Below are 15633 nucleotides of genomic sequence, written 5' to 3'. Positions count from 1 at the left end.
CTTTTGTCTGTTTAAGGACTTAACACTTTTAGCTCAAACATACATCTATATATATAAAAATGCAGGTATCATTCTTTGTAATCGCATCACGTAAGAACGGATGGACGGATTGAGATGCTTTTTTTTTTGTTTGATCAGTTTTTATCCCCACCGGGTTCGTACATCAAAAAAATTAGGAAAACTTACCGGAAAAGTGGGAAAAACCAATAAAGTTATTTTGTATGGACAATGGAATTTTCCGTTGAAAAAGTCACCAATGCTTGCTAGAACTACGATTGATGTTTGGCGCGCAACGAGTTGCATAAGTGTTTGGTCGTCGAAGAAATGAATACTAGATCGTTGAAAAAATCGTTTGGCGCGCAAAGATTAGTAGTGGAGATTTCCCGTGCATCATTTAGAGCCACGTGCCTTATTGGGTATTAAAACTTGACAAATGACTCAATGACGGAATGCATATGACTGTTTTCTAGAAAACCGCTGTAGGCAGCAGAAAAATTTCTGATATCATTTACCTGTTGATGAATTGTGATTAATGATAAATATTGGCCATCCCGGCCTAACAAATCAGTAAATTTTTGAATAAATCAATGCAAAGTTTGTGCTGTAGAAGCGTTTAGGTCAAGCTAAGAGATTTTCCGTGCAGTTTGTTTTCTAATGATTTAGAGTATACTAAGCCTCTCTAAGCAACCAAAGGTCCACAGTACATGAAATATATCCACTTTATTAGAGCTCTAAAGTTTGCGTGGCACTTTTTGGAAACTTAAACATACAGAACAAGTTCTGAGAAAACTTTCCCGCTGCCTTAAAGCTGTGCAAGGAACTGCTCTCTGTTCAGAGAATTGACTCAAAGTATGAGATTACAATCTATGCATTTGATAAATTTTTGCTTAACAGAAGTGTTTTCACATTAATTTTTGGTGATATTTCTTATTTGGGCTAAAGCGAATGTGTATCGAATTCTATTGATTGTAGGTAAAGTAATCAGAAAAATAAGGAAAAAGGGTTGGAGGAAAGAATACTAGATCGTTGAAAAAATTGTTTGGAGCGCAACGAGATGCTTTGTGTAGTCAATTTAAGAGATTTTCCTTGCATTTCTCTTTCTAATGATTTAGATTAGACTATGCGCACACAGTAAGTGGCTATCAGATATCAATGTTCAAGATAATTACCATAATGAATTGAGACTGTCATTTCATGTTGCATATTCTGTGAAGAATGTTCAAACTGGTAAGATCAATATCAAATTACAATTTCAGCGTCGTCTCCAAGCAATCAAAAGTTCCACAGTACCTGAAAATATCCACTTCATTAGAGCTCTAAAGTACGCATGGTACTTTTTGATAACTTGAACGTACAGAACAGATTTTGAGAAAAATTTCTCGCTGCTTAAAAGCTGAACACACCGAATTATTTTTTCGGATGTCGGTACAGTTTTACTGACTTTCAAACAGCTGGACATTCGGTAATTCGTTCGGTAAAAGTTTTATTTGCTGAATGATCGTATAGTTCCAATGAACTTCGATCTGTCATAATTCTAATGACTTCTTCATCATTCAATACCGACGTTCGGCAAAAATCATAAAACAATCCTAAAAATATGTAAACGTCTTGACCCGTAAAGTATTACTGTTTTTGGTAAATTGTATTAGAGATCTAGGAAAGGAAAGAGCATTTTTGTTTTCAAAACATATTTTCATCCGATCAATTTATTTATTTGCGTGTGATGAATGAATTGAATTACATTTGCTCTTCAGAAATATTTTTTTCAAATAAAATGTTAAAATATCTTTCGGATGCAATTCAGTAGAATATGGGATCACCCTTCATATTTTTAGAGAGCAGAAATGATAAGTTGTAGAAGGCTTTTTGAATATATTCACTATATGAAAAATTACCGCTAGGAAGTATTATCAGTATTATCTATTTTTTGCAAGCAATCAATTCGCACGACTATTTTTTGCTTTACAAATCTAGAAATTTTTACACCTTTACGACCGAAAATTATGTTTTTTGACAGATCTCTATTTCTGCTGAATGTTTAGTGATGATTACTGAAATTCTTCATTATTTTTTATTAATTTTCCGGATATTGGTAAAACTTTTACTGAGTTCGTCAAGAGAAATGACATTTCAGAGTTCACAGACCGTGTCAGTAAATAATAAATAATCGTAACTTTTACATAGGATTTTCCGATATTCAGTAGTTCTTTGACAGATGACCGTAAGTTGGATAAATTTTACGTATCTTTCAGTAAAAATAATATTTTACAGATCGTTGCCGGAAAAATTATTACCGAACACAAAAATAGAAATTTTTTGTGTATAAGAAACTGCTTTGAAGTTTGTTCTGTCGGGTGAACATTCACGTATGAGTAATTCCTTAAAACGGACTGTTCAGACTAGATATCTGTGCATTTGTTCAATTTTTGCTTAACAGAGGTGTTACATATTTTCACATTAATCTTTGGTGATATTTCTTCTTTTTGAGCTAAAGCGAGTGTGTCTCGAATTCCGTTGATTGTAAGTTAAGTAATCAGAAAAATAATGGAGAGAAACGTTGACCACTTAGTCTTTTGACAATTCTTCTGGCGAGACGAAGTTCGACGGGTCAGCTAGTTACATATAATTTTAATGCTAAGTAAATGTTGAGATAAATCCGAGAATCAACCAAATGCTGGGCTGTTGATTCTGTGATATTGTGAACTGAAATTTATGTACGTTTTTTTTTTAAATACTTATTTTACCAACAGGTAAAACGTTTCGTCTTACTCAAATAAAAAATTTATGCAATCACTGTGAAACCCGAATATTTCTGGAGATGACTGAACCGATTTTCACAAACTTAGTTTCAAATGTATGGTCTCTAGGTCTCATAGTCTGCTACTGAATTTTATTCCGATCCGACTGCCGGTTCCGGAGTAACGGAGTAAAATATTCAAAAGATATAACAATGTACACTCGATTTTCTCAGAGACCGTTCGACCAATTTTCACAAGTTTAAGCTCAGGTGAAAAATCCAACAATCCAAAAGTTTCTTCTCATGACACTGCAAAAACGAGTAAGATACTTGTAACTAGTCGTATAACTCTTCAATTGAGCTAGTCTGGTTAGTTAACGATCAAATACATTGATTTGAGGTATAAGGAGTGTATCGATAAGTAGTTAGCAACATTCAAACAGTTATTACTCTGAAATGGCTTAATTTTTTGCAGCGTGTTTTGCGGTGACATTTTGTTCACATGCGATGCGCAATCGATTGGTTTCGGTACGGTTTATCGTTTCAATGATGAGTCGAATTGATCCGGAAACGCGAAAGAAAATTCTGCACACTTGGTGCTCAGAAAGTGGTGTCACGTACAACGAAATTGCAACACGGGTGAAAGTGCACCACATCAGTGTCAAAAATATTATCGAGAAGTTCAGTAAGACCCTTTCCATGAAGGATTTGCCCCTGATCGGGTCCCAGCCAGCCCGGCCGGGACTTAAAAGTGGTTGAGTACATCAGGAAAAACCCATCGGCGTCACCGCGGGATTTGGCCAAGCAGTTCAACATCAGCATCTTGATGATTCAACGGATCAAAGTTCGAAACTCCCTGAAAACGTACAAGAAACAGAAGGTGTCGAAAAAGTCCCTGGTACAGCAAGTTCAGGCCAAAACAAGAGCGCGAAAACTGTATAACCGGATTCTACAGAATAGAGACGGATGCATCCTACGGACCTACGCCAAGGAAGACTCTCGAGCGCTGCTCGAACCGCTATATTATACGAAATCGGTGTACCAGGACCTGGACGACGCTGACACCACGGTGGCAATGGAAAAGTTTGGGCAGAAGGTGTTGGTCTGGCAAGCAATTTGTACCTGTGGTTTACGGTCGTCGATTTTCTTCACGAAGGGCACAATTAACGCCAAGTTGTACGAGCAAGAATGTTTGAAGAAGAGAATGCTGCCACTGCTCCTCCTCTCTTCTGGCCGGATTTGGCTTCAGTCCACTACGCCAACTCCGTTCTACAGTGGTTGTCAAAAAATAATGTACAATTCGTGAAAAAGGACATCAACCCACCGAACTGCCCGGATCTTCGGCCAATTGAAAGATATTGGGCAATTGTCAAGCGGCACTTTCGGCAGGAAGGTACAGTGTCCCAAAACATGCAGGAGTTAAAAAAAATGGACAGCTGCCACCAGGAACGTCACAGACGTAACTGTGCAGAATTTAATGAAGAATGTCAAGTCCAAAGTGCGAGCGATATATTCTACAATATATCGAAAACTGATGTCAAAATATGTTTTTTTCGCTTTTTTATTCAATAATCAATGTTGCTAACTACTTTTCTATACACTCCTTAGCAGATCCTCGTTCCGGATCTGGGAGAGGGCTACGGCAGGATGATGGACTCTCTTGACTCTTGTTTAATATTACTTAGGAAAGTGTAGTCAGTACAGCATTTTTGGTTTCGCTGACGACGTTGATATTGTAACACGTAACCTTGATAAGATAATGAATACATACATCGGACTGAAAGCTGAAGCTAGGCGTATCGGACTGGCTATAAATGTGCCGCAAACAAAATACATAAGAGGAAGAGGCTCCAAAGAAAGTTGACGGTTGGTTGTATTTGGGACAAACTGGTGACTGCCAAACCGGAAACCACTCAAATTGCTCAGAACGGCTGAACCGATTTTCATAATACCGATTTTAATTGAAATTGCTACACTAATCACCTGAGAATTCCGGAACCGGAAGGCGGATCAAAATGACATTCAGAAGTATTGTAAAAAAACTTTTGGACAATTCATTTGGATCATAGTTTGTAAAAATCGGTAGAAAGGTTAGAACACATATTTTCATTTTTTTACAAATTTTACCCTATAATTCCTAACCGGAAGTCGGATCCAAATATAACTCAGCAATTAAGTATGGGACCACAAGACCTTTTATTTATATCTAAGTTGGTGAAAATCGGTTCTGCCATCTCCGTGAAAACTTAGTGCAAAAACCTGTTTTAATCCACCTAGTGGTGTAATGATGTCTTTCTCATATCAATCATACTATCATATATAATACTGTGGTATTCTTCAAAATAATTTTCTACGATTCTTTAAAAACTAACCGAAATCGGTTTGTTTGACCGTCTACTGATAAAAACTATCAATTGGAAAAGATTTGAGGTCGATTTAGAATTTTTTTTAAGGTTTTTCCCCATTTTCGGTGATGGTATACAATTTTTAACACACTTTACCCTATATTTCCGGATCCGGAAGTCACTAACACTAACTTTTCTCGGAGATGGCTGAACCGATTTTCCCAAACTTAGATTCAAATGAAAGGTCTTGTAGTCCCAAACAAAATTCCTGAATATTGTTTGGATCCGACTTCCGGTTCCGGAGTTATGGGGTAAAATGTGCAAAAAAATGTGAAAATAGGTGCACTAACTTTTCTCAGAGATGACTGAACCGATTTTCACAAACTTGGGTTCAAATGAAAGGTCTTGTAGTCCCATACAAAATTCCTGAATATTGTTTGGATCCGACTTCCGGTTCCGGAGTCATGGGGTAAAATGTGCAAAAAAATTAAAATATGTTTTCTAGCTTTTCTCATAGATGGCGCGACCGATTTTCACAAACGTAGGTTCAAATGAAAGGTCCGTGGTTCCATACCTAATTCCTGAATTTCATCCTTATCCGACTTCCGGATCCGGAAATATAAGGTAAAGTGGGTTAAAAATTGTATACCATCACTGAAAATGGGGGAAAACCTTAAAAATTTATTAGTTTTACGTTTCGTCTTTGACTCATCAGTGCAGAGCAGTTCAAATTGAACTGCTTAGTGCTAAACTCGGCAGTTCAATTTGAACCGCTAAGCGGACGTAAAGTTTCTGCTACTTACAGAACACTTTTTGCACAAAATTTGGCTAACCCCTAAATGACCTAACCTGCATCGGCCAGAAATAGTCGAAAACACGTTTTCGTTCGGCACGTCAGAAAAGACATTGCACTCCGTTGCAAAACAAAAAGTGTTCTGTAAGTAGCAGAAACTTCACGTCTGCTTAGCGGTTCAAATTGAACTGCCGAGTTTAGCACTAAGCAGTTCAATTTGAACTGCTCTGCACTGGTGAGTCAAAGACGAAACGTAAAACTAATAAAAACGATTATGTGCCCTAGCACAAAATTTGGCTAACCCCTAAATGACCTTAAAAATGTTTCTAAATCGACCTCAAATCTTCTCCAATTGATAGTTTTCATTAGTAGACGGTCAAACAAACCGATTTCGGTTATTCTTTTTAGGAATCGAAGAAAATTATTTTGAAGAATACCACAGTACTTTATATGATAGTATGAATGATAGGAGAAAGGCATCATTACACCACTAGGTGGATTAAAACAGGTTTTTTATAAATATAAAAATAGGTATAGAATTCGCTCAAACTTTAGAAAAATTTTCCGAGGCCCGAAGGGCCGAATGTCATATACCAATCGATTCAGCTCGACGAACTGACCAAATGTCCGTGTGTGTGTGTGTGTGTGAACGCTATTGAATGATTTTGAGATCGGATGTTTACTTTTTGAGTTATTCGAAGTTTTATGTCAAAATCTGTCACAATTGACCTTGAAATCAGAATATATTTTCAGACTTAGATTCCGCACGGTAGTAGCTATCCAACAAGCCATAGATTGTTAAAATCCGTTCATTTTTAACGAAGATATCGAAATTTTTGTGTAAGCGACTTTTTGCCCTAGTCCAGCAGTAGAAGTTTTGAGCGCTGTCTGGCAAAGAATGGCTTGGGAGCAACATAAAACACGATTTTTTATACTGTTACATACATTTGTTTCTAAGTACCCAAAAGATTGTGTACAGCATGATGTTTTGCCTCGGACCGATTTTAGCACGGTTCGTTTTTGGCAACATAATCGTTCGAATATGCCATATGTAAACCACATGATGGCAGAATTTTCGAGTTGAAAGCAGTTCCATAATTATATTGATTTAAACTACTTACAGCAATAAATGCTGGAAGAACATAACGCCCATATACCATTCGAATCAGTTCGTCGAGATCAACAAATGCGTGTGTAATAAATAATTTCACTCCATTTTCTCGGAGATGACTCAACCATGTTCTACAAACTCAGATTCATATGAAAAGTCGTTTACTCCCAAACAAGGTTCCTGAATTATGTTTGGATCCGACTTCTGGTTCCAGAACTACAAGATGATATGTGAAACGAAGTTAAAATTGCAGGGTGGCAAGTGAATTTGCGATTTCAGTTTCCCGGTTTTTCCCGGTTTTCCCGGTGCGCGAGACTAAAAATTCCCGGTTTTTTAAACATGTCCAAAAAACATCGAGAGTTGAGAAACAAGTATTTTTAGGGATTAAAACTTTCATCCACAGTTTGTCCAAACATTCATCTTCTGAACTAACAGTACCATCCAGTCCAATGTATTCCATTTTTATTTTGTCTTCTACTTCGCCAGTAACTTCGATGTAGCTATAGGATTAAAACAAGAAACATATCTCTCCAACGGTGATGAAAGTTATCAGTCTTGCATTTCATGAAGGAATGAAGCATCAAAATTCTTGAAATTTTCTTGAAAAATCAACACATTTTATTTAAACTTCTTGCTTTTTCCAATAATGCTCTTAAGCGCAACTTTCACATTATATTCGACGTTTATTGGTGGTGTTTTGTAGTTTTCCAGAAATATCATCAGTTATTTGAAAGCATTAGGATGAAAAATTAAATTTAAAGTCTCACAATTAAAACTAATATACTTATTTTTCGAACTATTCAATCGTTTTCAAGACTACCACTGAAAGGCTATCTGGAAAACTTATGCAAGTTAGGAGTGAATTTCTAGTGTATTCCAATACTTTTTTAACCTGGTATAGTATAGGATTAAAAATTAAAAATGAATTAACTAAAGCACAACACTCCTCCCGCAAACCCGATTCCTTCTAACAACCAGTGACGTCTCGTGACTAAATTTACGGGTTGTGCACTGCTTATATGGTATGATATCAGAACCGTTTCGACGTTGCAACTGAGACAGCAATTTGTTTTCAACTGCCATAAGCATAAGCCAATGAAGCCTCTTCTGAATGTGTGCATACAAGTTCTCACAAAGTTGACAGTTTGACAAGTTGTGCAGTGCACGAGGTGCACATGACGACTATTGCTAACAACATATACGATATCTTTTCAGAGATGGGTTTTGGCGAGAGAACAAAATCCTTCTAGAATTCTTAAAATGTACGCTTGCCTCTAGTGACTGAGATGATCTAATTTTGATTCTCTTACCATCGACACTGAACAGGCTCTTCCGAACTCTGAAAAACCAGTTTCAGCTGTCAAAGAAATAAATCAAATACTCCTTGCGAACGGTAGATAAAATGAAAGTCGACAGCTTTGTCGGTTTTATGAATCCTATTGAAATCAATTACTAAACAAGTATTGTCACAATCATTAGCTGACAACTAAAAACACGGCTCCCAAGAATTCTTAAAAAAATTATTAAACATTTTACCTGTTGTTACTTTTACCATTATGCATACTTATTCTGAAATTTGAAGACAAACACTAGAAAAGGTCCTAAGTGCAAATGACAGTTCCTCTTTCTTTACTCTTTCTATCGATTATTACGGTCCTATAGGCAGTCATTCTATCTAAAAATTTTACTTTTAACTAAGAAAGCTCTTATTGATTTAAAATTGCTGAGGTGTTGGCTCCATTTCCAATGGATTGTGCACCATTGAACCTGTGAGGGACAATAAGAAGTTTCAAAACTTGTACTGAACTCCTAGTTCAATCACAAAGTGGCCTTCATCTTTTCATTTGTTGTATCAGGAAAACCATGATGCTGAAAATCGTTACTAAGATTAGGACTAGTAAATTTTTCCCGGATTTGCACTAAAATTCTCGAGTTTTTCCCGGTAAAACCAAATTCCCGATTTTTTCCCGGTTTTCCCGGTCACTTGCCACCCTGAAATTGTGTAACTTATTTTTGTCTGATGGCTGAACCGATTAAGGATTCAAATGAATTCTAAGAATCATTTAAGATTCAAATGAAAAGTTTTAAGATTCTATAAAACATCTTGTTTTTCAGTCAGATCTAACTTTCGGTCTCGGAGATACAGGGTACAATTTCACATACATTAATCAGGTTTATCGGGTTAGCAGATTTGGATAGTCGATAACCAAATAAACTTCAATAAATAATTTAATTTTAATTAATAATTTAATTTTTGGTTATATTCAGTTTTCGTTTCAGAAGGCACCCAAAAATTTAATTCGCACTACGATTCCTCAAAGATGTCTACATTGAATTTCAAACATTTGGAAACAAATGTAAACTATACAGCTACTCAGGTGAATTTGTCTGACTTCGGCTACACCGAATTTCGAATTCCGGTTCCAGTATCGAATCGTTTCTCAGAGCTCAATCGTTTTCTCAAAAAAGCCAAATCGAATTTCAGAAACAAAAGTTCAAATTAAAATAAATCGAATTCTGACTACCGATTCTGGAATTGTAGGATGATGAATTTTTAAAATTCAAAGCGATATAGAAGATGAAAATCCCGAAAAGCTTTAAAGTTGGACTCAAAAATATTGCAATTTATACGTCATATGGCCATACGAATCGGCTTGGGTTATGCTGGCTGGTACCGGCTCTGGAAGTACCTTAAATTACCCTAAACCCTAAAGAGGAAATTACTACGACATATCATGAAAAGTTTAATCGATTGTCACACTTTTAGATTCAAATTCGATCCGATTTGTAGTTTCGACATTTCAGAGTAATGAGTGATTAAAATCTCAAATTGCCGCTTAAAACGACGGTGATTAAAATAATGTCATGAAAACTTAAACACCGAAGAATATTCATGCAAAAAACACAGGCGGATTGATAAAAAAAGGTATCATCCCACTGCTAGGTGGATTAAGCAAGTTTTTTGTACTTCAATATACATATCAAAAAGTGCTCTATACAAAATTCGGATTACTCCATATTTTGGATCCCAAAATAATTCCCCAAAAAAGTCCTTCCCTTTTTTTCTACAGTGGTGTAATCCCTTAAGATCAATGCAAACCAGTTAAACCTTCAAATCGTTTTATAGCGCTTTGTGTGATATTTCCTCTGACATGTTTCATGTGAGACTGAAGCTGTAGAAATAATCTATAAGAGTGATGCTTTCTTCTTTCTCGCTTACTCCTTCAAAACCATCGTCTCTGTTAGGGAAATCCAGTAAGCCAGCCCAGTGTTTTTAGATTTTTAACGTACAAAATAGGACACTGCTCGCCATTAATCAAAATTTCAATCACATGTAATTGAAAATAGTTGGCCAATCCAATATTATTTCCAATCAAAAGGTGAAATAATATTATTTTTGGATACAAAATAGACTGAGCTGTAAGTGTTCAAAACCTGACCAAATTTGTACGTGTATTTACCCTTGAATATCTAATTTACACCCCTACATAGAAAGATGTATTCCAAATAAAAAAAAAGTTGACTTACCGGTGGTGGAGGTCGGTACGGCTGCGAACCCATCTGAGGGCTGTACGGCCGCGGAGGTGCCCAGCTTTGCTGGTGCCCGTAGGACTGCGGTGGTCCGGGTGGCGGTTGCTGCTGCTGCTGTTGCTGTCCCGGTTGGCCCGGACTGGCCGCCGGGGGCGGTTGTTGCGGTTGATTTGGATCGTAGCTATTCGGGTAGCGATGCTGGGGTGGTGGATGTGACTGTAGTAGCGAGTTTAGCGTTGGCGTTGGTCCCTGCGGTTGCTGACCCGGATGACTACCGGCCGTATGCTGCGGTGGTTGACCGCCCGGGCCCTGCATGTAGCGCTGCGGCGGCGGCCGGTTCGGAGGTATCATCGAACCCGGCTTACCGCCCGGTGCCGCTCCCATCCGGTAGTGGGCGTAGGGATCACCGGGTGGCATGTTAGGATCGTGGTGATACCGGGGATACTGTTGATGCTGCATCGGCGACTGGCCGTACAGCTGATGTTGATGGTGTTGCGGATGATGCATGGGATGATGCTGAGGATGATGGTGCATTTCATCCTTGCTGTTCGGGTCCACTGGACCGGCGTTACTGCCCGGTGGCATGTGATGTCCGGATGGTTCGTAGGGATGCATTCCGGGGGCACTTTCCGACCCCGGATGTGGCGGGTGGGGTGGACCGGAGGAGGGCGAAGTTGTACCGCCATTTCCTCCTGCAGCTGCACCCGCCAGAGACTTAGCTTTCTCACCACCCATTACTGATCCACTTCTAGAATTTTTCCCGCCTTGTTGAGTATCGGTACCATTTTGCAAATTGCTTGATTTCTTTGTCTGTAGTTGATCAGCACCTCTATCGTTAGCTTTCGCGAGACTCTCATTGATCTCAGTCTGTTGCTGCGCCATCTCTTTCTGCCCGCCCCTTAACTCATTTTGGCCCACACTCGGCTTTTTGCGGCGGTGGCGGCTGTTACGTTTAATGGAATTCAGAATTGCCTGTCACGATCACGAAAAGAGCCACAACAACAACAACAACAACGACAACAAAAAATTTAAAATGAGTGGAATTTATCTTCACGCGCGCGTTACTCCGAGCACCGCATCGATACACAACGATAAACAATCCCCGACGTAGTTTGCGTGTACCCCTTCGATGAGCACCGGTAAAGAGCTCGCGATAATTACACCGTCATCAAACACTAATCTTGAACGCGCACCACACATACCACGCGAAGAGCTTCGGCTGGCGTTCCAAGCATATGGGGTTTGTTTAGCAACAACAATTTACAATTTCCGTTTTGATTTCGCAGGCCGGCTAACCGCTCTCTATTTTCGGTGCCGTGGACTTCACCTTAAGCATCACTAATCTCTAATCTCATCATTTTTTTTTTTCTCATCTTCCTTCAACCGCCTGTTACTTATTTTCTTTTGCTTGCTCCCTCCTCGATCCTCTCTCCGGTGAATTGCGCGAACCAGCAGAAAAAAAAACTACCACTTGAAGGAGCACAAACAAAGGCAGGCACGGCCAAGATGACGGAGAACCCGTGGCAAATAAACCCCGAAAAAAAAAAACTAATGATAATAAAACACGAAAGAAACACTAACACACGGTTGCATGCTATTTATTAAATATTTTCTTCGCTGCCTTAACTTTATCTTTTCTTCGCCACAATCATCCACGCTTCTTTAGCAGGAATTAAAAGAATGAAAAAGAAAGAAAAACACTTATACACATACACACGCGTTGTGAAGAACGATTCGCCTGTAACGAGAAGAAAAATAGATCCAATTATTATGCAATTTTGATTGCTGCTCTTTATTTTTGGCTTTTTCATGCCCCAATCAGTTCAGCCCTTCCCTACCGTGCAACCTTTTCTACCCGTTTTGATCCCAATAAAAAAATTTAAAAAAAATGAAAATTAACGTGATCGCACGATTGTTTTACTTTTCGTTTTGCGGTTTAATTTCCTTGACGGACTCTTCAGCTTCGGCTTCACAAACCAAACACCACCAAGGCATCATCGTTGGATACGAAAACTTCTTTCAATCCTTAATTGCTTAATGATTTGTCATCCGTCGTCGTTCTCTTCTACCCCACCGTGTCGTAGCATTCTCCTTTCGCACGCACAGAACTCCACATGCCGGAGAAGCACACCGGCGACTACACTCCGGACGAGGCGAGCGGCCTAATGACGGATCGGTTGTTTTGTTTTTTTTTTGTTTGTTTCGGGAAAGGAAATTAAAACAAGTTCGGTGGATTTCCTTTCGAATTGTTTTCCGGTGCGCGAACTTTTGCGCCTTCCCATCCTCGGTCGGCCGGCACGCCACGTGTGATGATGTTTACGGTTATCAGTTTTCTGCCGCGTTTCGCGTTGTGCCCGTGCGCTCCTCCGGTTGGAGAATGGTGCGGCGGTGATGATGGCGTTGCTACCATCGAGAGAGCGGTGCTACCGTGCTGCTGCTGTTGTTGTTGTTGTTGTTGGCTGATGTTGTGGATGATGGATGGTGAAGGGAAGCGAGACTAATTAATGGGAGGTGTGCGCTGGTTGAGTTATTCGCGTAGGGTGTCGGATTTTGATTAGATGTAAATGTTGGTAGAAAGTTTCGGATAAAAAGTTCCTCTGCTCGTGTTATATTTTGTTTTTTGCTCTCCCGGTGTGTAGGGAGAAAGGCACTGCAATCAATTTTAACTTGGTCGGTTTGTGTGAGGCTCGTTGGCTATACAGGACGACAGAGGCCGCGTGGAAAACGTGGCATCGACAGCATTGAAAAATCTCCCACTCGACGGATCCATGCAAAACTTGTTTCATATCGCTACGAATAATTTGATTGTGCTTTGAATTTCAAATTGATACTACTCAAAAATACAAATTTGGTTCTAGATAACAATGCCTTACAATAAAAGTAGGCACGAAAAAATTACTATCGTTAAGAGTTTTGCGTAAAAACTACTAATTGATGAATTGTACTGAAAACATGTTACCAAGGAAATTAAAATTGATAATGACAGAACAAAAAGCGATGCATTTTTTTAGCCCTTTGAAAAGTCAAACACGTTACAAAGATCTCAAGTATGCATAAAACATTCTAATCTTTCAACCCAACAAATTTACAATATCCAAATGGTGAAATTGAAGACTCAGATTGACCTAAATTATCTTACAAATTAGGTACATAGCGTAGGTGAAGGTGTACAACTTTGCTTCCGCCGTTTTTTTTTCCAAAATTAAAAACTTTATTGCGAAAAGTGCTTGCAGGTGTATTATTCAAAGTATTGTCCGTCGCTAGCGACAACCTTTTCCCATCTTTCCCGCAATTTTCGGATCCCGGCTCGAAAAAAGGAGTCCTCTTTTGACGCTATCCATGAAGCAATCCATTTTTACAACTCTTCGAAGGATTGAAATTGTTGATCTGCCAGGCCGTGTGCCATCGAACGGAATAGGTGGAAATCAGAAGGGACGACATCTGGGGAATACGGCGGGTGGGGCAAGACTTCCCATTTCAGCGTTTCCAGGTACTTTTTGACCACTTTTGCGACGTGAGACCGACCATTGTCGTGTTGCAGGATAACTTTGTCATTTCGCTCTTGATATAGTGGCCGCTTTTCTTTTAGCGCGTGACTAAGGCGCATCAGTTGCGTTCGGTAGCGATGGTCCTGTGATGGTTTCACCCGGTTTTAAGAGCTCGTAGTAAATCACACCGAGCTGATCCCACCAAATACAAATCATAAACTTGGCGCCGGGAATATTCGGTTTTGCCTTCGACGAAGTAGCATGCCCGGGCTTTCCCCATGATTTTCTGCGTTTAGGATTATCGTATCGAACCCACTTTTCATCACCGGTTACGATTCGTTGTTAAAACCCCTTACGATTTTGTCTTTGAAGCAGTTGCTCACATACAAATAGACGGCTCTCGATGTCCCTCGGTTTCAACTCGTACGGCACCAAGTTTCCTTCTTTCTGAATCATGCCCAGAGCCTTGAGACGTTTTGGAATGCCTTGCTGACTCACTCCCAACGATTCGGCAAGCTCTTCTTGGGTTTGGCACGAATCTTCATCAAACAATGCTTCTAGTTGTTCATCTTTGAAGGTTTTTTCTCTTCCACCACCATGTTTGTCTTCGACATTGAAATCACCATTTTTAAAACGTTGAAACCACTCCCGACACGTTCTTTTACTCAGATCAACATCATCGTAAGTTTCTGAGAGCATTCGATGCGCTTCAGCTGCATTTTTTTTCGAATTGTAACAGAAAAGTAAAACACTCGTTAGGCTTTGTACACACTCACTTTAAAGGCATTATCGTCTATGTATTTTAACCAGCCTCATACGGTACAGCCACCTATCGGAAAACGGCGGACGCAAAGTTGTACACCTGATACATATACACTGAGGTCTTTTTATGAGGTTTTATATGCGGCATTTTTATGCGGATTTTCGAAGTTAAGTTCTCTTGTTTTGTCTTATGTCGTTTTCGTTTTTAAATTGCACTACACCGGTGTAGCGAAAGGTGCACTGAATCCGTTCGTTTTTGCCAATTGCACTACACCAATGCTACACTTTTTCTGCACCGATACCACTGGTGTAGCACTCATCAAAAGTTTGGTGTAGCTCTGTGCAATGGAATCGTTTATTGTAGTCAATGGTTACTGTTTATGTTTTCGTCAGTTTTGTTCGTTTATTCATGCCTCAGTGTAGCACTGCACCGGTGTAGTGCAAATTAAAAACGAAAACGCCATTAGAAATGCATGAAACGTCGAGATCTGCCGTTACATCCGGGGGCGCTGCCCCCCGCAGTGGCCGGTGCTTCAGACGGCGGCTCGCCGGCGCACTCGCGGCCTTCGGCCGTCTCGACTTGGATCATCTATGACGAACAGAATATTGTGAATTTTAAATATAAAAAATAATAACACTATTTACCGAATATTATCGAAATATTTGGACCGAATATAAAATTCACATATTTCGGTCGAGTTTTCCTTGCACAACATCACTCGATCGAAACGCAATCGAAAATTTACAAATTCAATTATTATTATGACAAATGGCATTATGCTAAATGACTATTATGCCAAAAGGCCATTATGCCAAAAGACCATTATGCCAAATAACCATTATGCCAAACAGCGTTATGCCAAACG

At 39.2% G+C, this 15633-nt stretch overlaps 1 protein-coding gene across 7 annotated transcripts in view; it reads right to left on the bottom strand.

The window, feature by feature from the left end:
• Positions 1-15633, bottom strand: part of LOC131427882 (trithorax group protein osa) — a 483794-nt gene that overhangs the window by 428928 nt on the left and 39233 nt on the right. For all 7 annotated transcript variants that reach the window (XM_058591445.1, XM_058591447.1, XM_058591443.1 and 4 more), the window contains exon 2: positions 10515-12255. In XM_058591445.1, the coding sequence (XP_058447428.1) occupies positions 10515-11399 (885 nt within the window). In that variant the 5' untranslated portion in view covers positions 11400-12255. The remainder of the gene's footprint in view (positions 1-10514; positions 12256-15633) is intronic.

Source organism: Malaya genurostris, chromosome 2 (genome assembly GCF_030247185.1).
Source record: "Malaya genurostris strain Urasoe2022 chromosome 2, Malgen_1.1, whole genome shotgun sequence".
NCBI lineage: Eukaryota > Metazoa > Arthropoda > Insecta > Diptera > Culicidae > Malaya > Malaya genurostris.
This window is presented reverse-complemented; position numbering and strand designations above follow the sequence as displayed.